The sequence below is a fragment of the Orcinus orca genome, chromosome 17, assembly GCF_937001465.1.
Source record: "Orcinus orca chromosome 17, mOrcOrc1.1, whole genome shotgun sequence".
Taxonomy (NCBI): Eukaryota; Metazoa; Chordata; class Mammalia; order Artiodactyla; family Delphinidae; genus Orcinus; species Orcinus orca.
The window spans coordinates 40,648,350-40,675,071 of NC_064575.1; the positions used below are offsets into that span (position 1 = coordinate 40,648,350).

At 39.1% G+C, this 26,722-nt stretch overlaps 2 protein-coding genes across 27 annotated transcripts in view; one reads left to right on the forward strand and one right to left on the reverse strand.

Annotated features, from left to right (window-relative positions):
• Positions 1 to 11,663, reverse strand: part of LOC125961594 (receptor-interacting serine/threonine-protein kinase 2) — a 29,895-nt gene extending 18,232 nt beyond the window's left edge. For 2 of the 4 annotated variants that reach the window (XM_049700293.1, XM_049700292.1), the window contains exons 1-3: positions 11,491 to 11,663; positions 6,645 to 6,798; positions 3,871 to 4,026 (exon numbers count right to left, since the gene is read on the reverse strand). In XM_049700293.1, coding sequence (XP_049556250.1) covers positions 3,871 to 4,026; positions 6,645 to 6,798; positions 11,491 to 11,663 — 483 coding nt within the window. Of the gene's footprint in view, positions 1 to 2,449; positions 2,537 to 2,957; positions 2,993 to 3,870; positions 4,027 to 6,644; positions 6,799 to 11,490 lie in introns of all 4 variants that reach the window. The other 2 variants (XR_007472470.1, XM_049700294.1) reach the window with 2 other exon arrangements.
• Positions 11,626 to 26,722, forward strand: part of LOC117199116 (uncharacterized) — a 287,008-nt gene continuing 271,911 nt past the window's right edge. The window contains exons 1-8 of one of the 23 annotated variants that reach the window (XM_049700267.1): positions 11,626 to 12,332; positions 12,641 to 12,687; positions 18,964 to 19,251; positions 20,025 to 20,195; positions 20,480 to 21,384; positions 21,535 to 21,731; positions 22,718 to 22,813; positions 23,989 to 24,885. In XM_049700267.1, the coding sequence (XP_049556224.1) occupies positions 11,626 to 12,332; positions 12,641 to 12,687; positions 18,964 to 19,251; positions 20,025 to 20,158 (1,176 nt within the window). In that variant the 3' untranslated portion in view covers positions 20,159 to 20,195; positions 20,480 to 21,384; positions 21,535 to 21,731; positions 22,718 to 22,813; positions 23,989 to 24,885. Of the gene's footprint in view, positions 12,333 to 12,640; positions 12,688 to 18,963; positions 19,252 to 20,024; positions 20,196 to 20,479; positions 21,732 to 22,717; positions 22,875 to 23,988; positions 24,886 to 26,722 lie in introns of those variants that run through there. The other 22 variants (XM_049700272.1, XM_049700266.1, XM_049700269.1 and 19 more) reach the window with 22 other exon arrangements.

Below are 26,722 nucleotides of genomic sequence, written 5' to 3' on the forward strand. Positions count from 1 at the left end.
AAATCTGACTCCATATTGGATCTGTTTCTTTTACTTTAACCTTCGTATTCTATTGCTTTTGCTGCAACTTAAGAATGTTGCCTATAGCCTGAAATATACAAGACAGCCCATTCTCAAGGCTCTGACCTTTAAGGGTATAACACTTTTCTATTCATACAGAGATAAAAAGTTACAGAACAGACAATTACATTTGTCTTGTTGGAGGTTTACAGGAACATCAAGATCTGACCTACATGGATTGCTGCAAGAACAAAGGATTCCAAGAAATTTGCAACAACCAACCACACCCTCTCCCCTTTTAGTCTGAATTCTAGCTGGGGTAAGGTGGTTCTTTGGGACACTAGTCCACCATCTTCTTGGTCTACCGGCTTTCTGAATAAAGTTGCTATTCCTTGCCCCAACACCTCGTCTGTTGATTTACTGGCCCTGTCCTGCAGTGAGCAGTATGAACTTGGACTTGGTAACAAGGACACCTGGGAAAGCAGTCAAGCAAGGACTTTTGTAATATTCTAATGGAAAAAAATGGAGAAATATGGGCTGTATAACAGCTCTTTTAGGAGTATTCCAAACAAAATGAATGCTTATTCTCCGAAAGTCCTAATTAATAAAAGGATTGATATTGACCTAAAAGGAGGTTTTCAGACCATGTTGTGTAGCTCTGATTTGAGCTCTGTACTGCTTAATAGTTAATCATGACTTGAAGATACAAAAAGTAATTAAATTTGAAGATGACACAAAACTGGAGGACAAAGTTAAAAATCCTTGGACTACAGAAAAACATTCAAAAAGGTCTTAAGAGCTGAAGTTATCACCCAAATCTAACAAGATAAACTTTGATGATGTCCAGAAAATATCCTGTGAAGTACATGACAAGAAGACATGACTTAAGTAACAATACATTTAAAAAAAAGAAAGAAAGAAAACCTCTCAGTGTTTTTTGTTGACACTGAGCCCAACTTGAATGTTGTTATAGGACTGCCCCCCAAAAGACGAATTAGTAAGGAACTATGAATACGAAGTAAAGTATTTAAGGACGATTCTACATTTATCACACCACATCAAGGGTGTAACTGACCAGGACCCTATGAGGCCTTCCTGGGACAGACCTCCCCCCACATATCTACTGCTTTAGCTCCTCTCTAAAGTACCTAGATAATAGTATCTGATGCATATTTCCTGAGTTTTTCAGATGCTAAAACCACCAACAAATGGAAGAAATTAACTACTTGATGATCATGGGCATGTAATCCCCAGACCTTCTAGCACCTAAGGATTGACCACCATCAACCAATCAGAGAATTTGTGCAAGAGCTGACCACATACCCAAGGTGTGCCCCTTCCTCACCTTGCCTTTAAAAATGCTTTGCTGAAACCCTTTGGGTAGTTAGGGTTTTTTCAGCATGAGCTACCTCTTCTCCTTGCTTGGCCCTGCAATAAACCTTTCTCTGCTCCAAACTCTGACATTTTGGTTTGTTTGACCTCACTAGTGTGTTGGCCACACAAGTTGTGTGTTGGCCACACAAACTTGTGTTAGGTAATATGGGTATTTTGATTAGTTTTGAGGATCAAAATTTAAGAGAGATTTAAACACAGATGCATCTAGATAGCACCTGGGATTAAAACCTATGTAATAAGGAAATTGGCTGAAGAAACTAAAGATGTGTATAAGGGAAAAGTGTATGTGAGAAGTAAGGGGATTATAGCTAACTTCAAATCTCAGAAGGACTGTCAGGTGGAAATAAAATTGGACTTTGAACTCACTTTATCACTAGGACCGATGAGTGGAAGCAACAGAGAAGGAGTTGATCGTATAAGAAAATGTCACAGTCATTCAGTTATGGATCTTAAACACTCTCTTGTCACAGGGTAACTGCCTTGGGAGATAAGGGATTGTTGTAGTGAGGATTCAGAGGACCAGCTGATTAGGGGACTAGAATAAGTCACTTCTACCTGTATGGTTCTATAACTGATGTAATAGATTTGTCTCTTTTTTTTAAGTAGTATTGAGGCAGCAGCTTGCTTCTCTCTTCCTTTTCCTTCCATTTTATTCTAGGCAGAGGGAGTGCCTTCAATAAAGGTTTATTTTTTCACTTAACTTTTCTCACACTTTTTATATTTATTTTTCTTTTGTTCCAACTTCCTTATTACTTATTTGAACATTTTTGGATACTTATAATAATCTTCAATTATGTATATTATTTGAAGTGTAGCAAAATACTATGTAAAAATAAAGTGAGTTACATTTAGTATTAATTTCTCAGCAACTGCTTTTTATTTGCTGTCATCAGTTACATATAGGGTAACTGAAATCACTACTCCTCTGGTGCCTTTAGGTATCTAAATCTTAAGCTTTATGCAAAAAATTAATTCAAAACAGATCACAGATTTAAATGTAAAACATAAATCTATGGAACTTTTAGAAGATAACATAGAAGTAAATCTGCAATACCTGTGGCTTCGTGAAGAGTGCTTAGACATGACAGCAAAAGCATGATCATAAAAGAAATAAATTACAACTTTTGCTCTGTGAAAGACCCTGTTAAAAGGATGAAAAGAACAAACTTTGGATTGGCAGAAAATTTTTGCAAACTACATATCTGATTAAGGACTTATATCTAAAAATTATATAGAACTCTTAAAACCCAATAGTATAAAAGCAAAGAATCCAAGTAGAAAATGGTCTTAAGATATGAAGAGATGTTTCACTGAAAAGGATATAGAGATGGCAAATAAATAAATAACAATATTCAACATTATAGGAAAATGAAAATTAAGACCATGGTGCTATATCACTATACATCTATTAGAATGCTAGAATAAAAAACTATGATAATACCAAATGCTGGTGAGGGTGCAGAAAAGCTGGGTCTTATATACATTGCCGGTGGAACATACAACGGTACAGCCACTGTGGAAAGGAGCTAGGTAGTTTCTTAAAAAGCTAAACATATGCTTACCATATGACCAAGCAGTTACACTCTTGGGCATTCATCTAGGAGGAATGAAAACTTACGTTTGTTCAAAAAGTTGCACAGGACTGTTCATAGGAGCTTTATTGTAATTGCCAAAGACTAAAAATAACCAAAATATCTCTCAACAGCTGAATGGTTAAACAACTTTTGTACACCCATACCATGGAATACTATTCACCAATGAAAAAGGAACCAACTGTTGACACAAGCAACAACTTAAATGGATCTCAAAGGCATTATGCTAAGTGAACAAAGCAGTCTCACAATATCACACACTGTATGATTCCATTCATATAGTATTCTCGAAATGACAAAATTATAGAGATGGAAGACAGGTTAGTGGTTGACAGTAGTTAGGTATGATGGAGGGGAGAAGGTATGACTATAAAGGGGTAGCATAAGTGATATCTTTCTTGTGATAGAGTAGTGCTATATCTTGATTGCTGTGGTGGTTACACAAATTTACACATGATAAAGTGATACAGAACTATATACATGCATTGTACCACTGACAAATTCCTGGTCTTGAAATAGTACTATAATTATATGTGATGTAACCACTGGCAGAAATTGGGTGAAGGGTACATGGGACTCCTTTGTATTATCTTTGCAACCATCTATGAATCTATAATAATTTCAAAATAAAAAGTTAACAAAGGTATAATCGACAATTTAAATTAAGAACAGAATGACTGTATTTTGAACCATAATTTTACCAATGTCTGTAGTCTAGGAATAACTAACTCACTGCAGCAGGAAGAAGTGGCAGTGAATTAGGGGCTATGGAAAAGGCAGAGATATTAAATTGGTAAGATAGAAGAAATAACTAAAAAGTCTTTAAAACTATTAAACACAAGGATGCAGATAAGCTTTTTTTTTTTAAAAAAAAAGTAACTACCTTAACGTGAAATTCATTATCCAATAAGATATTCTGAGTCTTCAGGTCATGATGAAGTAGAGGAGGATTCATATTGTGCAGGTAATTTACACCTAGTGCAATTTCATGCAGAATACGAAATCTTAATGGCCAAGGAACATCAGGATATTCATTTTTCTTCATATATATGGAAAGAAACAAAACTAAAATTAGTGGCCAAATTTATTTCCACTTAGAAAATGAAATATTCCATGAGGAAATATAGTATTAAACTAAATATCTGGTATAACTAAATTCAGGGCAAAAAGTACTCATTTTGTTATATTATCAATTTGATGTTATTTAACATCCTTGTATCTTACTTTCCTCAATTTTTAGAGAAAATTATGACTTTACAGTACTGATATTTCCTTTTAGTTTATACTGGTAATGCAACTACATGGTATGGGGTCTTTCTTCAGTTGAGACAGTTTTAAATTATTTTTTATCTATATAATACCCAAACATATATTTATACTCATAGCCATCTTCCCATTCTATGGCTTCTTATCAAATAACTTGTGCCCATGAATGTGTACACACACACACACACACAATTTGTTTCTATTCAAAATTTATATTTTAAATTTCCTATTAATATAAAACCATACTTGATTATGATGATAACCACTGCATCAATTAAAATTATGACCATAATATATTTACTTACTAAGCATTAATACTTCATATTTTTAAATCATATATTTACTTGCATTTCAGCTTGAAAAATTAGCATTTGGGAGTTTTGCTTTTGTGAAGGAGACAAAAATCATCTTCATTTCTAAGTATATATAACATAGAAACATTAAAAATGTAATGTTTTCTATTTCCTGGTACTTAACAAGTGACAGTCATCTGAAGTTTCTTAAATGTTTTCTGAACATAAAAGTTAATACAGCTTCCCAGGAGAATGAACATACTCAGAAAAATTAGATAATTTGGGAATATCCAACAATGAATCTTCAGGGACCATGCCACTGGGTACATTTTACTAAATAATATGAAAAAGTATGCTTCCACTGAGCTCAAAACTGTTCTTAAGAATTTTTTTTCTGCAAATGGGTCAGCTTATAGTTCATTGATTAACTAACTTGGCAGGGGAGTGGCTCAAAATACTTGTCTTTACATAGTATTTTGATTTTTTTCATCAACCTTTTGTGAGGTTGGGGGAACGTGCTTCAAGATAAATCCTGACCTAATAATACAGGACACCAAAAGAAACACAAAACACAAATGTTCAACATTACTTCCTCTTGTATACACAGATTCCCATCCCCTTGAGTAACTGAATCTTTTAATCTTTAAAAAGGTAACTTTTTCTGAAAATTATATAGTTTAAAGAAGTAACAAGGCCTCTCTGCAGTATAGTGCTATATGGAAGCTTTTGATCATGGAGAGGAAGGTAGATGAGTGCTCACTGTGTATTTTATGATTCCTTCCAGGAGTCAGCAATCCCCCTGTAGGAGGCTCTAGAATTTCTAATGGGCTCCAAATTTGGGTACCAGAGCATCTACTGTGGTGCTGGGGTATGGGAAGACAACATTAGAATTTATGCTTATACTCATTTAACAAAAGGAAACTGTGTTTAATTAGTATTTGTATCTTACTTGCTGTGTTGGTTACACAAATCTTATGCACTGACACTAGTTACTTTACTCTGTCCTTGTTTCAGATGGTCCTGTCACAAACAGAATGTGTTGTATCCTGAAATAAAGAGGAAGTCACTCCATGAGTGGTGACAGTGGCACCCATTCTCTCTTGTTTGCTTATAGAACACTGTGATGTATCAGAATTTAGGAGTGTTCAGTGACTAGATTTTACAGATTATGTTACTACTCAGTTTTAACTAAAGCACCCCTCACAAAAGAGACCGAGTTCTTTAAAAATATTTCTTGACAGAAACTGCAGGCTAGAGATAATCTTAGTAATATGAGAGCAAGCAAACAACAATAGATGGATACACATATTTTGAGAATGAGGACACCCCCCACAACCGGGCCATATTTGTTTACTGATGGGATTCACAATTAAAGCCAGATAACTGATACCTTGGGAAAAAGGTACATGGCTCATGCCATTGTCTATTATTGGAAAAGCTCATGTATTTGATACTCAGATTTATTTGGTCTATTAATTCAGAACTTTATGAACTGGTATTATTAACATTTAATTTGAACCCTACATTGTCTTTAACATAAAATGAAATCTGGCTTAAACTAACAATAAATTGTATGGTGTGCAGAGTTTATCTTTTCTCTCTCCTGTTCCTCTCTTACATATATATACATGTGGATATTAGAATTCAGTGTAAACCTCAGGAACAGTAACCTAAGCAAAATAATCTAGGTCACTTAGAATGCAGGGTCTGACTCCACAGTATTTTTTTTTTTTTTTTTTTTGTGGTACCCGGGCCTCTCACTGTTGTGGCCTCTCCCGTTGCGGAGCACAGGCTCCGGACGCGCAGGCTCAGCGGCCATGGCTCACGGGCCCAGCCGCTCCGCGGCATGTGGGATCCTCCCGGACCGGGGCACGAACCCATGTCCCCTGCATCTGCAGGCGGACTCTCAACCACTGAGCCACCGGGGAAGTCCCACAGTATTTTTAACAACACAAAAGAAGCCATAAATGGTGAAGTTTTTCATTATTCTTATTTTGATTCATCTATATATCCCCAAATAATCTGATCATTTGTAAAACGAAAGTACTATATAGGTTGAATAACAGAATTATAACGACTGAAAATGTATAATACTTACCCTATGTAGGAGTTCATTTAATGACCCATTTGGCATGTATTCAGTAACTATTCCCAAAAATTCAGGCTCATTGCAAATTCCCAAAATTGGAAGAATGTAACTAAATCTAGCTTTGTGTAAAATTTCAGCTTCTCTTAAGACATCATTTCTTTCACTAAAGAAAGAAAATGTATAATTATTTCAAAGTAAGGAAAAATACACAATTATCAAGCCCATAAATATTAGTTAATCCTGGATTTTTTCATTCATTAGCTTTTGACCTCATGTAAATTATGCAGCTTCTCTTAGTTTCTTCGTGTTTAAAGTTGGGATAATATCTACCCTATATATTCCATAGGTCTGTTTAGAGACCAAAATACCTGTATAAGCCACTGACAGAAAAAAGTGCTACATACAGATTATTATTGTACTCTTCTCAGGAAAGGGAAAGAATACCATGTTTAAGTTTATAAAGTCTATATTAGAATGATAGGTGCTTGAACTAATTACATTAAGTTTATGTTGTATTAAAATGATCATATTTGATTAGATTATTATATTAAATTTTATGGTTGCATACCATGTAAAAATTTTCTAAATATCCTGAATATTAAAACACTTAAGTGTTGTAGATTTTAATGACTAGATGATAATAGTTGCATAAGGGTCAATAATGCTTAGAAATTATATACTGGAACACAGGAAAAGGACACTGGGAACAGGTAAATGCTTAGAATGGATCCCTGGGCTAACTCTGGATCCCAGGTTCATTTGATTTTTCATTCATAAAACAAATAAATATTGAACATTTATTATGAATAAAGAACTGTGCTCAGCATTATGGAGACTAGTAAGTTTAAAAAAACCAAAAAACAAAACACATAGTCTGTGACCTCAAACTGTCCAGAAATCTTTTTAAGAAAAATAAGTACTCACTGTGGTCTTGATTTACACTTCTCCAACGATTAGTGATGTTGAGCACCTTTTCATATACCTATTGGTCATTTGTATGTCTTTCGATGTGTTAATTATATTGGTAATATTCCATACCAATTATATTGGTAATTATTCCATGATGATGTATATGTATAGCAAATAATCATGTTTTGCACTTTAAATATATACGATTATATTTGTCAATTATTCCTCAATAAAGTTAAAAAATAAGAAAAGCAAATAAAAAAAGAAAACCAAATACTTAAAATATAAGGCAGAATATGATAAGCGCCATCAAAAACAAGTAAATAAGCAAGCAAATAAATAAATAAATATAGGGAGCTCAGAGAACTAGTAAATCTGGGCTAGGGAGTTGCTACAGCCTTTAGAGAGATGTCAACAGTACCTTAAGGATGGATAGAATTTCAACCACTGGAAAAAGGGCATCCAAGATATGTGGTCCCTCTCCAAGATGGGAGAGATTTTGCCTTTCTTTTTCATCTGTGTCTCCCCAGGATCTGGAACAGTACCTGGCACACAGAATTTGTCTAATAGATGTGTATCAAATGAACTCAAGGAAGTTAAAGTACAGGCTATATCCAGAAAATGACAAATTGTTTAATATGAATCAGGATGTGTAACAGCGTGTGTAAAGGGAGTGAAGGTGAATAGGGTAGGGTAGGGCCTCATCGCAGAGCCTTAAAGCCAGGTGAGAGCATTTACACTTGATTTGGTAGTCACTGAGTTGTGACTACAGGTTATTGAGCACAGGAGTGACAGGAGTGGAACAAACTTTTAGGATGATTAATTTGGCAGCAAGGTGTAGGATCAGCAGAAGGAGGTAGAGTTTGAAAGCCAGGTATTAGAAGATTATAATACTAGTTAAGATGTAAAGCAATGAGAGTCTGACACTATAAAGGTTGCAGTGTAAATAGAAAGAAAAACACTAGCTGAATAGAATACCCAGGCTCTGGTGGCTGACTGATTGACCTGATTGACTAAGGGAGGTATATACATATATATATATGTGTATATGTGTGTGTATATGTATGTGTGTGTACGTGTGTGTGTACATATATATGAAGGGAACTGGATTTGTCACCAATTTTTTCCATGGATGATTTGGTATTGGTAGCAGCAGTAATAGAAAGAGAACACTCTCTAGGAGAAGCTTATTAGGTAAACAATGATGATTAGTTGGTGTTTAAACCACCCAAGCTCTTGATGAATGGCTGCTGAAATAAGAAAAGCAACAGACATTCCAGACCAGACTATGAAGCCTCCTTTAAAAACAAACAATAAGCAAAATAAAGCAAAAAAATCTTAGTCATCTATGTTTTGAAGAGGTAATATACTTACATGTTTCAAAATTCAAGAATTACAAGAATGCATAGAGTTTCTCTTCTTCTCCCTGCTCTTCAGCCACTTAATATCCCAACTGTGAGGCAACCCATTTTACCAGTTTGTGAGACCTGCTTTAATTAAATTTATATTTCCTAAGCTGAAACAGGTCTGTATTTGCCTCATGAAATGTAGGTCAACAAGACAGTTATTGAGTAGCACCTTTGCCGGGAAGGTTCCTGGATACTCTGAGAAAGAATTATAGAGAGGGCATGCTAGGGGATATCTTAGTGATACTTAATATACTAATTCCTCCTCCCATTAAGAGTATGATGCATTCTTCCTTCTCTTGTGATCCTATGATGTGTTGGCCACTTTACTACAGTTGGTTTCATTATCCCTACTTTATATATGAGAGCACGAAGGCTCACGTAAATTAATAATTTCTACTGGTCATGCCAACAATAAGTGGCAGATTTAGAGTCAGATTTGAATTGCAATTGTGGGACTCTAAAGCCTTTGTTTTTTCCACTCACTGCTTAATCAGAGAAGGAAAATTCTTGAAGTCAGATTTCAGGAAGAATGAGTGGGAAAACAGAAAAAGCCAAAACAGTTTAAAAATAGGTTTTTATATTAAAAAAATAAAATGTAAAACAGCTTTTATAGACATATTACCAAAATTACCCATAACAAATTTCAGTTACAAAACAGTTACACTGTTTACACAAGGTATTTGAACAAGCTGTCAGACTCATCTACGCATAAGGAGTTGGGAGATTGTTGGGGAAGGTCCACTCGTTGGGCAGAAGTCAGGTTACAGAGAATAATTTACCAATCACTAAAATAAGAACATGTTACAGCACATAAACTTAGTTTTCTTTTGTGATCTCAAAGAACAATGCAAACATTATCCACACCAGAGCCCAAGAAGTACATGTATCTGTTATTCCCACTTTATAAGTGAAGACATAAAACACCCTGTGAGTCAACTGCATAGCCCAGTCCTATGCTCAGACTACATAAATACTGCTAATGTTAACATTCCAGGTAACAAGTGGAAGAAAAATGTGATGCAGTAATGCCAGAGTGTTGCACTGTTCCTTATGGCTTCTTTGACGGCAGAATTAATTTCCTACCCGATTTAGTGAAGAATTTTAGATGATGAAATTGTTAATGAGCACGAAAGGGAACTCCCTTCATTTCTTGGCCCCAAATGGCACAAAACTTAGATTAATTAAAATCTTGAGAAGCAGCATCCAAAATGGGAGGATCAATCTCCTTTAAAATACCTAAGGAGTCCATCAGTGCTAGATTTCCACATATTTTAATAGTTGATTCTAAAATACATCTACCCTCTCTAATCAACCACCACCCTTCAAAGTTGACTACATACACATCATTTCCCAGTAATTGCTCCACAGAATTCAAGACCCAGGTATCACTAAATCAGGATTATGGTACACAAGAAGCGGGAACAATTTCTAGAGGTGTCTCAAACTTACTGTGAGATCTAGCCCATCCAAGCCTGATAGCAAGAGAGCAAGTAAAAGCCACAGGCAGATGAAAGTCAATACCATTAGCAGGGCTGAAGCTGAGGAATTTATCTGCTGTTGGATACTGACAGCCTCTAGCTAATCAGGCATCTAGCATGATGTATTTTCACTTTAGATATAGGGGGAGGAGAGGAGAATGTTGCAGTCATGGATGTTAACTCACTAAGAATTGAATGCAGGGCCTAGTTAAATTCCTATTGGAAGGAAAATACACAAGACTAGTGACTAGACTCACTGATTAATATATACGGTTGAAAGGTTTTTCTGGAAACAGGAACTAATCTAGCCTTCCCTTGAAATCTGGACATTGCACTAAACTTGGTCCAGGATGGGAGAGACATTCAAAAGTTTGGGTCATTTAACAGCTTTCTGATTTCAGTTTATTGTTAGCAAAAATAATACAAGTTTCCTCTAAAGACAGGCTTCCTTCCCTGTGACGGTGAGAGGAGAAACTAAATTGAGTTTGATATCTAAACTTTCATGCCTACATGTGTAAACCAAAAAGAACAAAAAGCCCAAACCAAAACGTCCCAGACTCTACAGCAGTGCTGTTCAATAAAAATATAATGTGAACCACATATACAATTTGAAATTTTCTAATAGCCACTTTAAAAAAAAGTTAATAGCCACCTATGGCTAAGAGCTACCTATTGGGCAGTGCAGCCTTAGAATGCGACTTCAAAAAAGAAAAAAAAAAGGGAAAAACAAAGCAAACAGAACCCAACTTCAATAAAGAGGACGTTTACAGTTGGGCTGTGATTGCTGATTTTTGGTGTCTGGAGAAAGGAGGCCCAGGAGTAAGAAAAAAAGGAGAGGGCAGTGAAAAGAAGCGTGATTGCTGCATCTCCAGAGAAGCCTGCTCTCCCCACCATGTTAGCCCAAGCGTTGAACGGCTGCCTAGAGGTGACGAGGTGTGCGGCCGATCCCAAGTGGTCACCGTCGCTTGGGCTTCAGAGCCCGCTTGCCAGGGGTTAGGGCCAGTGGGGTGGGGAACGCAGATTTCGGGGCTCCGCGGTGGAGCCGCCAGGGCGCCCTACCTGTCGAGCAGCGGGCTGTGAATGTGCAGGTGTTTCACGGCCACCCGAACGCGCCAGTCTGCGTGGCGGGCAGAAGACACGGTGCCGGACGCGCCGCGGCTCAGGTAGCGCAAGTCGGCGAGCTTGTGGTACGGGATGGTGGGCAGGACGCTGCAGATGGCCTCCTCGTTCATGGTAGCGGGTGGCGCGGGCACTCAAGCAGCCGATCGATTCCGGAAGTGCCCGCCGCTCCCGCGGCTCCACCCGCTGCGCGAGCCGGCTCGGCAGGCCCTACAGCCTGCCGGACATGAGGTCACGAGGCCGTCCATTCTCCGCGCAGCGCACGCCAAGCCGCTGCTTATCCGGAGCCGGAGCGGACTCTTCTCTTCTAGAGACTGGTCAACTCTGCGGCGGCGGGGCGCACAGGGGAGGAGCTTCCTCTCTCCGACCTGGCCCTCCCAGGCGCTGCCAGCCACCCGAGCCAGCCTTTCGGAGCTCCTCCCTCCCCAGACTTCTCACGCGACGTCAGCGGCGGATGCCGAGGCGGGGATGAGGGCCACTGGCCCGCGATCCTCCCAGCAAGGCTCCGGCCTCGGCCTCGGGCCCGAGATCTCCGCCTTGTGGCGACCAGACGACGTGTGCCACACCGGCGGGGCTCGGGCGGGGGCTTGGGAGTGGGGAAGTGAGCCAGGGGCGCTCAATTTGTCTTCTCTCCCCCCAACCCACAAGGTTGGAAAGGTTTTCTTGTGGGGAAATTTCCTCTCCGCAGCTTCACACCCAGTCAGCGGACCCTCCCACCCAGGAGGAATCTCCCCTGGTCCCATCGGCGCGTCTTCCGGGAGTCGCCAAAACACCAGACAGAGGTAGCGGGGTGGGTGTGGCAGCTGCCATTTCCTGCGCGGAAAGCCCTTTGAGGACGTGCGGTGGTGACTTACTAGGGCTCCGCGCTTCTCAGCCCGGTGAGTCAGGTAGGGGTGTAGATTCACTTGCTTATCTGGACTCCAGTCTAACCTCACTTGCAACTACTTCAATCGTGTGGGGGTGGCTGATAAGCCCTGTCAGAGTTTAATCCTGTCTAAACGTTCAGATGTTTAGTTCCTGTTGAGTGCTTCTCTACTAGGGACCTATTTTTCTGACCTTTATTTTTCTCTCCTGACGTCCATAATTACAGACAGAGATTGAAAAGTAACCTTGAGAGAGTCCCTCCCTTGATTCCAGGTAAGACTGCAAACATTTCTTTCTTATAGATCTGGGAAGAATGCGGTGTTTAATGCCAACCAAAAAAGACTGCAAAGATCTTTTTACCTTAAACAAACACTTTTCTACACCTGAAATGGCTATTTTGCAAAGTGTGGTGCAAATATTATACACAATACCAAGTCCATGCTAGGCATTTAATGAATTCTAAAGCAAAAGTAATAGGGAATGCCTGACTTCAATCAGGGATTTCTGCCTACAGAAAATCAGTGCTTCCTGTATTTTTGTATTGCCTGAAATGAGAGTAGCAGTGTTACATTTTACAATAAATGGAAGCTGTAATGAAAGAGTGTGTTTTAAAATTTGATAACTTAAAATAAAATACTTAGCTTTAAAGATATGTTCTGATAATCTGTGGTTCATTCCTTAATAAGCTTTTTGCTACAAAGAGTGCTCAGAAAACTTTTCCCATTCATTCATTCATTCATCCAGTCAGTTTACAAACAGAATTCTAGAGAAAGAGAACAAAAATTAAGAAGGGAGGAAATGATCAAAATAATAATTCAAGAATTTCTTCCAGGACCAAAAGACAAAGATGTTCATATTTAAAGGACCCACCAGCTACCCACAGTGACTGAAAAAGGACCTATGTTAAAGCACACCATTAAAAAGATCAGAACACTAAGAATAAAGAGAAGATTCTAAAAGTTTTCAGAGGGAAGGAGCAGGAATAAACGGATGAGAATTAGAATGGCATTGGGTTTCTCAACAATAACACTTTTATGCTAAAACACTACAGTGAAATTTCAAGTTTTGTAAGACAATAACTTCCAACCTAGAATCCTATAGTCAAACTATCCATCAAGAGTAAGAGTAGAATAAAAACATTTTCACATATACAAGGATGAAAACATTTATTTTCCATGCATCCATCCACCTTTTTTTTTTTTTTTAAGGGAAAGTTACTAGAGGATGTGCTCCAACGAAACATGAGAGCAAGACAAGAAAGAGAAAGACGTGGGATCCAGAAAAAAGGACCAGGAGAATGTGAAGGGAAATTCCAGGGTGAAAGATATGTGGCAGAATTAGAGAGCAGTCGTTTTCACCAGAGAAGGAAGATGGCAGACTCCAAGAAGAAAGACTGGTTAGTGTAATTGAATTTATTTAGCTTACTAATTTTGAGTATTTGGGTAGTTACATTGATAGATGTTTGATAGATCTAATGAAATACGTGATAAAATTCGAGAGAGAACTTAAAAATATAAGCAAGTAAAAAAAGGAAGCAATTATTAATTCCATGAAAGCTAAAAATTAGACAAGAATGGAAACAGCGTTTCTCCGACTGTTCTGTGGTGAAAATTTTAAGACTTTTTAGAGCTTCTGAAATACTAGTATATTATAAATCTCGAAGGAGAGAACATGCAGCATAGAGCACTATAAAATTTATGTATGTTTTTAATTATATTACTTTAAAATTTTTAAAAATTAGTATTCACATGGTTCAAAATTTAAAAGTGTAACAGACAGATAATTCAATAGAAAATTAGGCAAAACACCTAGATACTTCACACAAGGGTATATCTAAATAGCAAATAGTAAATGAATGTGAAAAGGTGCTCGACCTCATCAGTCATTAGAGAACTGCAAGTTAAAACCACAGTGCAATATCACTACACAAATACAAGAATAATTAAAATTAAAAAGACAGAATATAACAAGTGTGGGTGAGGTTTTGTAACAATTGGAGCTCTTGCACATTGCTGGTGGGAGTGTCAATTGGTACAATCAATTTTGCAAACTGTATGGCAGTACTATTAAAATTGCAGATATGCAGATCCTCAGCAATTCCTTGCCTAGGTATATGGACATGCATATGCATATACTAGAAAGTTCATAGTAGTGCTATTTATAATAGCTTCAAACTGGAAATTACCCAAATATCCATAAATAGTAGAATGGGTAAATGATTTGTGGCCCATTTTTTTACACAGTGGGATACTAAACAGCAATGATATTGAGCAGTGTGCAATATTGATGAATTGCACAAATACAATACTGGACGAAAAAGCTAGACACAGAAGAGTATACATTTTATGAGTCAATTCCTATTAAGTACAAAAACAAGCAAAACTAGCCTATGCTTTTAGAAATCAGGATAATGTCTACTCTTGTAGAGTGGTCATAGTGACTAGAAGGGACAGAATGAGGCCTCTGGGGTGATAGAAATGTTCTGTTTCTTGATCTAGGACCTAGACTCTTGGTGCCAGTTGCATGGGTATGTTCAGTTATGAAAATTCTTTGAGGTTACACAATGTGCACTTTTCTGTATATATATATATATGTTACACTTCAATAAAAGGTTAATAGGTTTAAATACAAAATAAATAATACATGTGGGTGTATATTATGTCTCTTACTTTTATTTAATTAGTATTACAGTATATACCTGTTCACCTTGCTTGTCTTTCTTAGTAATCTATTTCAGATATCTTTCCATACAAATGCATAAAAAGCTTTCTCAACTTTTTTTTTTTAAATGATGGATATGCCATAATTTACCCCTCATTGGTGGACACTTAGCTGGTTTCCACATATTTACTGTTACAAATTATGCTGCAATAAGTAATCATGACATATGTCATTTCATACATGTGTAAGTGTATCCATATATATGCCCTAGAAGCTGAACTGCTGGACAAAAGAGTTATGTTCATTTGTAATTTTGGTTTGTATTGTTGAATTGACCTTCACTGAGGTTGTTCCAGTTTTCTTTTTCTGCAGACAAATGAGAGTGCTGTTTTTCCACACACCTTCTTTCATTTCTTTTCGAGATAGATAGTATAATATTGATCTGCTGATTCCTGTATTTCAGTGCTTCTAAACTCATTTAAATGCTAAGATTCTTTTTATTGCAGACCTTCTAAATATCTGGCTTCAATTTTTTATCACAACCTCAAACTTTAGCTTTCATGATAGTTTCACCATTATACAGCTTAAAAAATATGTATTCTTAGTGATATGTACAGTGTTTAATTAATGCCCATAATGAATGGCTGATGACAGGAAACCTAAAGAATACTGATGCTAAACTACATCAACTAAATGAGAAACAAAAAACATGAGAATAATTATGCAAATTAGGCTAAAAAACAAGGCTCACACCTATATGTTGAATTCATCTATTCAAAATTCTGTAGAATCATATTAAGTCATATTTTCCATTTACTGAGAATAAAGGTTATTTATATCTGCATGTGCCATTTTAGGGACATGGTAGCTTGAAATGGCATGCTTGAAATCTCTCATAGTCTGTTTTATTGTTTTGCTTGTTTTTTTAACTTCAATGCCTTTTATTCCTGTAAGTTCTTTTTATTTATTTATTTTTCTAATTTTTTAAAAAATTAATTTTTATTGGAGTATAGTTGCTTTACAATGTTGTGTTGATTTCTACTGTACAGCAAAGTGAATCAGCTATATGTATACATATAATGTCCATGGACAGAGGAATGGATAAAACAGATGTGGTATATATATACAATGGAATATTATTCAGCCATAAAAAGGAATGAAATTGGGTCATTTGTAGAGACGTGGATGGAGCCAGAGACTGTCATAAAGAGTGAAGTAAGTCAGAAAGAGAAAAACAGATATCATATATTAATGTTTATATGTGGAATCTAGAAAAATGGTATAGATGATCTTATTTGCAAAGCAGAAATAGAGACACAGATGTAGAGGACAAACGTATTGACACCAAGGGAGGAAGTGGGGGAGGTGGGATGAATTGGGAGATTGGGATCGACATATATACACTATTGCTACTATGTATAAAATAGATAACTAATGAGAACCTACTGTATATAGCTCAAGGAACTCTACTCAATGCTCTGTGGTGACCTAAATGGGAAGGAAATCCAAAAAAAGAGGGGATATATCTCATAGTCTTTTAAATTAGAAACAAGACAGAAAAGTTGAAAAATAAACCACTTAAAAAAGTACAAATGCAAGAATTTAAAACATCTCATATTCTAATTTTTTCTATTCTTTGGTCTGAAAGCATCTGGTAACCATTGGGGGAAAATGGGTGAAGGATATGTGGGACCTCTCTGTATTATTTTTACAACTTCCTGTGAGTCTATTATTATCTCCAAATAAAAAGTTTTAAAAAGTTGTACCTGGGTGTATTAGTTTCCAAGGACTGCCATATCAAAGAACCACAAGAATTATAAAAAGGTATGTAAATGAGAAGTAAGGCTTCCTGATTCTTCAGATCTCCAGTTCACCTTCCCTAAGACAACAAATAAATTTAACAAATATTATGTGCCATAATGCTAGGTGCTGGAAATAGAGGGATAACAAAAGACACATGGTCTCTGTCCTTAAAATGCTTTTAGTGCTCTAAGGGAGAGAGAACCTAAGCATACAATTACAATACACACTACACGTGTAACACTGGGTAGGCCCCTTAACCTCTTGGTTTTTTTAAGTCCTCAGTTGTAAAAATGTGAGGGTGCTATGAATTTATATTTGGGGCACGACAAGGTCGAGAAGAGTGTGTCTTTTCCTTTATTCTTCCAAACTGGAATGTCTTCCCTCTCTTGCGCATGGGTCCAAATCTCACTTGTCCTTCAGGCCGACTGCCAAGGAGCCTTCCCTGATTCCCCAGGCCACACAAATCTCTGCCTCTTAGGTTCAGTGCCATACAACCTAGCTGTCTCTTACGTTAATCTTGTCTCTCAAGCCAAACTCAGAATATGGGTCTCTCTTGCCCTCCTGTGGCCCCTGCGGCTGTGCCAGCCCACCGGCACACCCCACGTGGGGTGTCTACTACACTAGGGCATGGGTGGGGAGGCCCAGGGGTGAGGGGCGAGGCAGAGTACCTTTGCCTCTACCCTGTTCTCCTCCACAAAACTGCCCCTCCTCCTCAAGCCTGCCCCTCAAGTCAAAGGTTCCATATATGACCTCACCGGGTAGTGATGCCCTCACAGGCATTCTCAGAGTTTCCATGGCAGCATAACTGTGCAAACGGGCTGCACTCAGAGAAACTTCTCTACCAGTTCTCCACCAGATACCAATCTTTTTGGCTGTCTGTGTGAGAATGTGTGACCGGATAGTGTATGTGTACTCTAACCTGTGCTCTGTTCCCTGGGTGGGCAGTGCAGCAGGTACACCCAGACAGGGCAACTCTACAGGAGGTATGATACACACACAACCTCACCTGGCTGGCACATCTTCCTGTGGGGGTTGCCAACTACGTACAGCTGAGCACTTTCCCAGATGTAAGTAATACCGGTGACCTGGGACGCCCTCAGGGACGCACAGTTCTCACTGCTGAGGACAAGTGAAAGGTCATCCCTGGACAAGTGTGCAGGACGGTTCTGAGCTTTATAAATGTAGCCTTACCCTTTGGGCTACAGGATGCTTCCATTCAGACCCTTTCCTGATTGGCCTCTTAACAAAAGACAAGTGCATTTTTGTTGGCAAATTGTAAATGGAGCGGTTTGAGGAACAGGGCCACTCTTGAACCGCACCTCCAAACCCAGGCACCACTGTGCTATCATGGAGACATCTATATCGGTCCCCTCAGACACATCCCTTACTGAGTTGCTGAGTACTAGGGGAGAGGGTGTTGCCATATTGATGGGAAGACCGTAAGAACGAAGGGGGGGGGGTGAAGAAGTGCTAATGAGACTGGAGGGCTGAGGAGATGGTGTCCCAGGAGGCTGGGTTGATGTGAGCGTAGACTTGGTACCCAGAACCCGGTTCTGAGTCTCCTGATCACTCTGCCTCAGTATTTGTCCTTGTTCTAATCGACATAAAAGTATTAGACAGCTAGAGTTCAGTGTGGTTGAAATAGGCAGTATAAATGGGGCCCAAGAGGGGTTGCCAAGGTGGGCAGGGTTCTTAACCAATTTATATTAGATTATTTTTTTCCAAAACTTGAAAGACATTTCCATGAAAGCCTCAGAAGTGACAGACTGCAAGAAATGTTTTCTCTGTTGCGGAAGGGAGAGATGGAGAGGATCATGATTGCAATTACTTTCGGGTTCTACTGTTTTCCCTGGGAACGGTGAAGAGACTTCCTCATCTGCTGCAGCCCTAGGCTCTAGGGATTGCTTTTGCAGCCAGTGTCCCTTCTCTAGGGACTCATAGAGATGATGGGCTAAGGCTGTGTTTTGGACGTCAAGTAGATTAAAAGGTCTTCAGCCAGAAACTGGGAGAGACATGAGAGAGGGAAATTCTGGCAGGAGACTGTGCACAGCAGAAGTGACTGATCAGTTCTGATTTTCTTTGCAGCAGCAGTGCCTCCCGTTTCTCGTCCTACACCTGGTCACTACCATGTCCTGTACCGCGGGTGTGGAGAAACGCAGTTGGGCTGGCACGGGGAGACATACTGCCTGGTTGGTGGCTACCGGCTCTACGGGGATGTTCCTTTGGCCACGCCAGCTAAGGTAGAAGCAGAGAAGCCAGTCCCCAGACGTGCTCCGAAGAGAAAGCACTCTCTGGAATGGTCGGACGAAGACCTGGGTTGCCCCAGACCCAAAATCCGGCGATTGGAGCTTTCAAGCAGCACAGGAATACAAGGTGCTTTGATTGTCAAGCAGGGTGGCCCAACCTCTGGGCACATCGCCTCTGCAAGAGCCACAGTAAACGAATGTCCCATATTTGCTCTTTCAAGGTCGGCAGCAGGGAGTCCCCTCCTAAAGAAGGTTCTCTCTCATTGCCACACTATCCAAGGTTGCCACAAATGTTCCTTCCTGTGGGCCTCATCAGGCTAAGGGCAGAGTTGTCTCTTTGCTTCTCTGAGTCGCACCATATGGTCTTAGTAACACCTCTTCACCCTGTTGACCATGTTTTTCACGGGGGCTGCTGCTGAGACTTTATCTCATCCTTTCATGGTAGAGAGAGAGAGGATTCTAATGAATTTTACTTCCACGGGAGAGGGGAGTGTTATGATTATGTTGTCATTTTCTATGATGTCCTTTTGTCATGAATTTCTTTTCAATTTCATGTTAAAATGGGCCCACCATTCCCACTTTGTGAGGTCATTCAGCACCCTTGTTTTGCACCTTTAACATCTCTCTCAGTATCACTTGGAAATGTTTGAAATGGCATGAGCTTGTCCTCACATTCCTATCAGCTGTAAATCCGGAGCCCCAACATGAACCTAACCATTGAACAGAACACCTCTCCACTACCTGTGTAACACCCTTAACCTCTTGGTCTTTTTAAGTCCATAGTTGTAAAAATGTGAAGGTGCTATGAATTTATATTTGGGGCAGGACAAGGTAGAGAAGAGTGTGTCTTTGCTTTTATTCTTCCAAACTGGAATGTCTTCCCTCTCTTCCCCTTGGAAGATGCTCCTTTGGCCACGCCAGCCAAGGTGGAAGCAGAGAAGCCAGTCCCCAGACGTGCTCCGAAGAGAAAGCACTCTCCGGAAATGCCGGACGAAGACCTGGGTTGCTCCAGACCCAAAATCCGGCAATTGTAGCATGGTGCCAGGAGGCGGACCCCACAGAATCTTGCAGGTGAGCCATCCTGAAGAGAAGGCAATGGTTTAAATGCCTAAGGCAGGGAATGCCTCTTCCTGCACTGACACCACCACCCCCCCCCCCGCCCACTGCCCACTGCCACAGATTAGAACCTGCATCTTTTTGTCTGAGCCTTCCCCAGCCAGGAGCCTCCTTCTATACTAAATGGCCATAAGCCAGGAGCCTCAGAAACTGAGGTTTGTAATGAGAGTCTGCCCTGAACATCCCAGGGCTGAAGCTGGCCTGGAAGAAACCCTGACGTTCCTCTGCTTAATCCTCAGGGGCCCCTTTGTGAGCTGAAGAAAGAAAAGTCTAGAAAAAACGGATAGCTGGGAGGGGAAGATGGCAGAAGAGTAAGACACGGAGATCACCTTCCTCCCCACAGATACACCAGAAATACATCTACACGTGGAACAACTCCTACAGAACACCTACTGAATGCTGGCAGAAGACCTCAGACCTCCCAAAAGGCAAGAAACTCCCCACATACCTGGGTAGGGCAAAAGAAAAACAGAAAAAACAGAGACAAAAGAATAGGGACGGGACCTGCACCAGTGGGAGGGAGCTGTGAAGGAGGAGAGGTTTCCACACACTAGGAAGCCCCTTCGCGGGAGGAGAGTGCGCGTGGCGGAGGGGGGAAGCTTTGGAGCCGTGGAGGAGAGCACAGCCACAGGGGTGCGGAGGGCAAAGCGGAGAGATTCCCGCACAGAGGATAGGTGCCAACTGGCACTCACCAGCCCGAGAGGTTTGTCTGCTCAGCTGCGGGGGTGGGCGGGGCTGCAAGCTGAGGATTGGGCTTTAGTCAGAGCGCAGGGAGAGGACTGGGGTTGGTGGAGTGAACATAGCCTGAAGGGGTTAGTGCACCACGGCTAGCCGGGAGGGAGTCCGGGAAAAGATCTGGAGCTGCCGAAGAGGCAAGAGACTTTTTCTTCCCTCTTTGTTTCCTGCTGCGCGAGGAGAGGGGATTGAGAGCGCTGCTTAAAGGAGCTCCAGAGACGGGCGCGAGTCGTGGCTAAAAGCGCGGACCCCAGAGACGGGCATGAGACGCTAAGGCTGCTGCTGCCGCCACCAAGAAGCCTGTGTGCGAGCACAGGTCACTATCCACACCCTGCTTCCGGGGAGCCTGTGCAGCCCGCCACAGCCAGGTTCCCGGGATCCAGGGACAACTTCCCCGGGAGAACGCACGGTGAGCCTCAGGCTGGTGCAAAGTCACGCCAGCCTCTGGCGCCGCAGGCTCGCCCCGCACTCCGTGCCCCTCCCTCCCCCCCGGCCTGAGTGAGCCAGAGCCCCCGAATCAGCGGCTCCTTTAACCCCGTCTTGTCTGAGTGAAAAACAGACGCCCTCCAGCGACCTACACGCAGAGGCGTGGCCAAATCCAAACCTGAGCCCCTGGGAGCTGTGAGAACAAAGAAGAAAAAGGGATATCTCTCCCAGCAGCCTCAGAAGCAGCGGATTAAAGCTCCACAATCAACTTGATGTACCCTGCATCTGTGGAATACATGAATAGACAACGAATCATCCCAAATTGAGGAGGTGGACTTTGAGAGCAAGATTTATCATTTTTTCCCCTTTACCTCTTTTTCTGAGTGTGTATGTGTATGCTTCTCTGTGAGATTTTGCCTGTATAGCTTTGCTTCCACCATTTGTCCTAGGGTTCTGTCTGTTTTTTTTAAAATTTTTTTCTTAATAATTATTTTTATTTTAATAACTTTATTTTATATTACTTTATCTTCTTTCTTTCTTTCCTTCTTTCTTTCTTTCTTTTCTCTTTCTTTCTTTCCTTCCTTCCTTCCTTCCTTCCTTCCTTCTTTCCTTCCCTCATTTAGACAAAGAATCATCCCAAATTGAGGAGGTGGACTTTGAGAGCAAGATTTATGATTTTTTCCCCTCTTCCTCTTTTTGTGAGTTTGTAAGTGTATGCTTCTGTATGAGATTTTGTCTGTATAGCTTTGCTTCCACCATTTATCCAAAGGTTCTATCCGTTCGTTTTTTTTCTTAATAAGTAGTTTTTAATTTAATAACTTTATTATATTTTACTTTATTTTATTTTACTTTATCTTCTTTCTTTCTTTCCTTCTTCCTTCCCTCCTCCCTTCCTTCCTTCCTTCCTCCCACCATCCCTCCCTCCCTCCATTCTTTCTTTCTTTCTTTCTTTCCTTCTTTTCTTCTTTCTTTCTTCCTTCCTTAAATTAAATTCAATATAGATATTTAAATTTAAGGTAAAATTAAATTATAATTTGAAATTATATATGGAGTTTTATTTCCTAAAGAATATTTTGGAAATTTCAACTCCTATTTTAACTTATATTTTCAGAGAAGGTATTTGGTCCAAATGAAGAATATCTTCAATTATTGTTCTTCTATTGCAAGCAAAAAAGGATTTATACTTCTTTTCATGAAATATGGTTGTTTGACAACAGAAGGATAAATATTTTATATTTTTAGAAACAACAGTCAGGCTACTGATATTCTTAATGAGTTTTAATAAATCTGAATGCTTCTTATCATCTACTCTTTAGCTGGTACCTGAGGAGTTGTATACCTCCGGGAAGATATGTGCTCCAGACCCGTAAATATGCAGTTCACAGAGCCCACCACCAGAGGACAATAATGAAGTAAAATCTTGAAACCATGTAGTGAAAATAGTGGGAGTTTAAATAAAAGCAACATTTCACAGTATGCTTTTCTGACCAATCTTATATCTAATAACCTAATGGATTATATGTACACGGATTCTGAAAAGTCAGCAGCACACTTCACTGGTCAATTTCTATGATAAGGGGAACGGAATTTGAGTGTAGAAAAACAGTGTACTTACATCTTAAAATTCCACCCCTACAGAATCTACTCACTATTGAAAACTGGTAAGAATAATAGCTTTCTGTGTCTCAGTGACCAGTTAACATTTTCAAGAGTAGAATTTATCTTCCTATGATGCTCAAATACACAGGAAAAATGCATATCTAGGACAATGGATAAACTCTATATGACATGAGAAAATAGTTATTCAAATGGAAAAAGTATAAGATCTACAAGGCACAGTTTTATATGCATTAGTGTGGATATATACATAAAGAAGCTCTAAGAAACATAAAAATCACTTCCAGGAAGCAATTTTAGGTAGAAGAGAATTAACATGGATGAGGAAGAAAAGAGAGTTGGTTTTAAAATAGTTTCATTGACTTGTTTTTTTTGTTTGTTTATTTATTTGTTTTATTTATTTGGTCTTTGGAATATAAGAAAACAGTGGCTTTCAGATCAGTATCCCAGTGGAACAAAGGGACTGAGGTCTATCCTGGAGCCCAGCCATTGTTTGACTATCTTGTAATAATACTGGTGAAATACAACCAAACCATTTGAAATATAAGCATCCTCTCTGACAATAAACTTAAGACACCAACATTATATATTAAAGAAAGTAAAGAGAGAATACTGTTTTCTTTAGAGAGAAAATACAGATCCTGGACCAAATCAATAATGTCAGCAAACCTCATGGGTATAAAATATTCTGCTGCCTATCATTTAGAACATGCCTCTAGAGGAGGGAAACTGGGTGATAATTTCCCCAGATTTTATATTTAATTCAAATATTTTAGATAAGAGGCATCTCTAGTAAAACATTGTATTATTGATTCTTTCCAATATGATAGCTCAGAGGAGTTCCTCTTTCCTTCTCAAATACATATGGGGAAATGGAGGTGGGTGTGGGTTATAGGAAGTATCTAAATAGAGCATAATAATCAACAGTTTGTTTTTTAAAAATAGAAATTTCTATTCAAATTGTTTCCAGAGACAGAAACACACAGAGACAATTCCATGTGACAACAGTGAAAGAGACCAGAGTGATGCAGCTGCAAATCAAACAACTGCCAACACCAGTGATTGATGGCCACCACCAGAATCTGGTTAAGACAAAGAAGGATCCTCCCCTTGAGGCGTCAGAAAGAACATGGCCCTCTCAACACTTTGAGTTTGAACTTCTGGCCTCTAGAGCTGTGATAAAATAAATTTCTGTTCTTTTAAGCTAACAAGTTTGTGGTATCTTGTTATGGTAGCCCTAGAGATGACAGTATTTGATTCCTGAGCTGGCAACTGTATTTTGACTATGTAATGACTATTCCAAGATAATCAACAGACACAAAGATAAAGGCAAAACTGAGACTAAGCCCAGTTCTTTTTATTCCCAGAATAATAAATGATTTTTTAATTAATTTAGATCTCTTTGTCTAACCCCTCTGCTTTTCAGAAGAGTATGTGGGACCAATCAAGTATTCATATGTTATACTTTCATTTTAATTCATCTCAAATTATTTCTAATTCCCCTTATGAGTTCTTACTTGACCCATGAATTATTTAGGAATATATTCTTTAATTTCCATTTGTGATTTTCAGCAAATTTCTTTCTGTTAACGATTTCTTATTGCATTCTGTTGTCATCTGAGAGCACTCTTTCTATTGTTTATGTCCTTTAAAATGTACTGAAATTTGTTTTATGGCCTAGCATATAGTATATCCATGTGCATTTGAAAAGAATGTATATTCTGATGCTGTTGGGTGGAATGTTTTATAGATGGCTGTTAGGTCTACTTGATTGATAATGCTGTTCAAGGTTTTTATTTTCTTGTTGATTTTCTGTTGTTCTGCTACTGAAAGAAGGGTATTAAAGTATCCAACTATTATTGTAGAACTGTTTCTCTTTTCTGTTGTGCCGATTTTGCTTCATTGTATTTTGAAGTCCTGTTGTTAGGTGCATATAAGTTTATAATTATTATGCATTCTAGATGGAATAATCATTTTATCATTTTAAAATGTCTTTGTCGCTAGTAAAAATTTTCGTCTTAAAATGTAATTTTTTTCTGATATTTTCTTAGCCACTCCAGTTTTGTTGTTGTTGTTTTGTTTTGTTTTTACTGTTATGGTATATCTATTCCAACCCTTTTACACTTCACCTATATATCTTCTTGTGTTTTTTTTTTTTTTTGTAACATCTTTATTGGGGTATAATTGCTTTACAAACGTGTGTTAGTTTCCGCTTTATAACAAAGTGAATCAGTTACACACACATACATATGTTCCCATATCTCTTCCCGCTTGCATCTCCCTCCCTCCCACCCTCCCTATCCCACCCCTCCAGGCGGTCACAAAGCACCGAGCTGATATCCCTGTGCTACGCGGCTGCTTCCCAATAGTTATCTACCTTACGTTTGTTAGTGTATATATGTCTATGCCTCTCTCCCACTTTGTCACAGATCACCCTTCCCCCTCCCCATATCCTCAAGTCCGTTTTTGATTGAATGCTGGCTATTTTATTTGGCTTTTTTTGTTTTTCTCAGTGGAAACGTTGTTTTGCTTCAAAATATTTTATTCTACCTGGAAGTAGCAAATCTTCAAATTACAATTTTTTAAATGCTTTCAAATATCAATACTATAGATGTCACAAAATCTAGAAAAATGACATTTAAAAATTAACTACTGCCAGATGTGTCTCTATAAAACTTTTCCCCCACTCTTTTAGCTATATATTCTTTAACTGCCTCCTCATACGACAGTTTATGTATTTTCGAAATAAAATTTTAAGAAATAAACTTTGTAGTTTTTAGACATAGATTTCTTGTAACATGGTTGATTAGAATTTGCTTCTAGTTATTAATAGTTTAGAAAAGTTTATTTCAGCTTCACAATTTATTATTGATAATGTCACATTAATTTTCATTGTTAACTTTGAGAAAACCTCTATGGATTACTTCCTCATAAGTATTTACTATTATAAATGCATTACTGATTTCAGTACTGCTATAGGTTTGTGCATTACAGGGATTCTGATAAAATACTCATTCACACCATTCCATTACACACATTGTTGACAGAGTATATTCATTTATTTATTTATTTATTTATTTATTTTTTATTTATTTATTTTTGGCTGTGTTGGGTCTTCGTTGCTGTGCGCAGGCTTTCTCTACTTGCAGGGACTGGGGGCTACTCTTTGTTGCGGTGCACAGGCTTCTCATTGCGGTGGCTTCTCTTGTTGCAGAGCACGGGCGCTAGGCACGGAGGCTTCAGTAGTTGTGGCTCGCAGGCTCAATAGTCGTGGCTCACGGGCTCTAGAGCGCAGGTTCCGTAGTTGTGGCACATTGGCTTAGTTGCTCCGTGACATGTGGGATCTTCCCGGACCAGGACTCGAACCCTTGTCCCCTGCATTGGCAGGTGGCTTCTTAACCACTGCGCCATCAGGGAAGCCCCTGGAGTATATTCTTGACAGAAGAAAATTTCCGTTTTGACTAAGCATTAATGAGAACTGAATCTTTGACTTATCTTTCACATGCCTGATGATTGAAATAATTTTCCACAGATTAGCTTCTGGTTTTGTACTTTTCAGTTCTTTTTTTCTTCTTCAAACGCACATGCTTTAAGAGCTGTGAAGTGCAAGACATGGCTATATTGTAAGGTGGTGTTTGTCCTTATGCTTCTGTGTCTTGTGCTAGTTAAGTCAGTAGAGTAGTCAGTATGAGTACTGGAAGTTA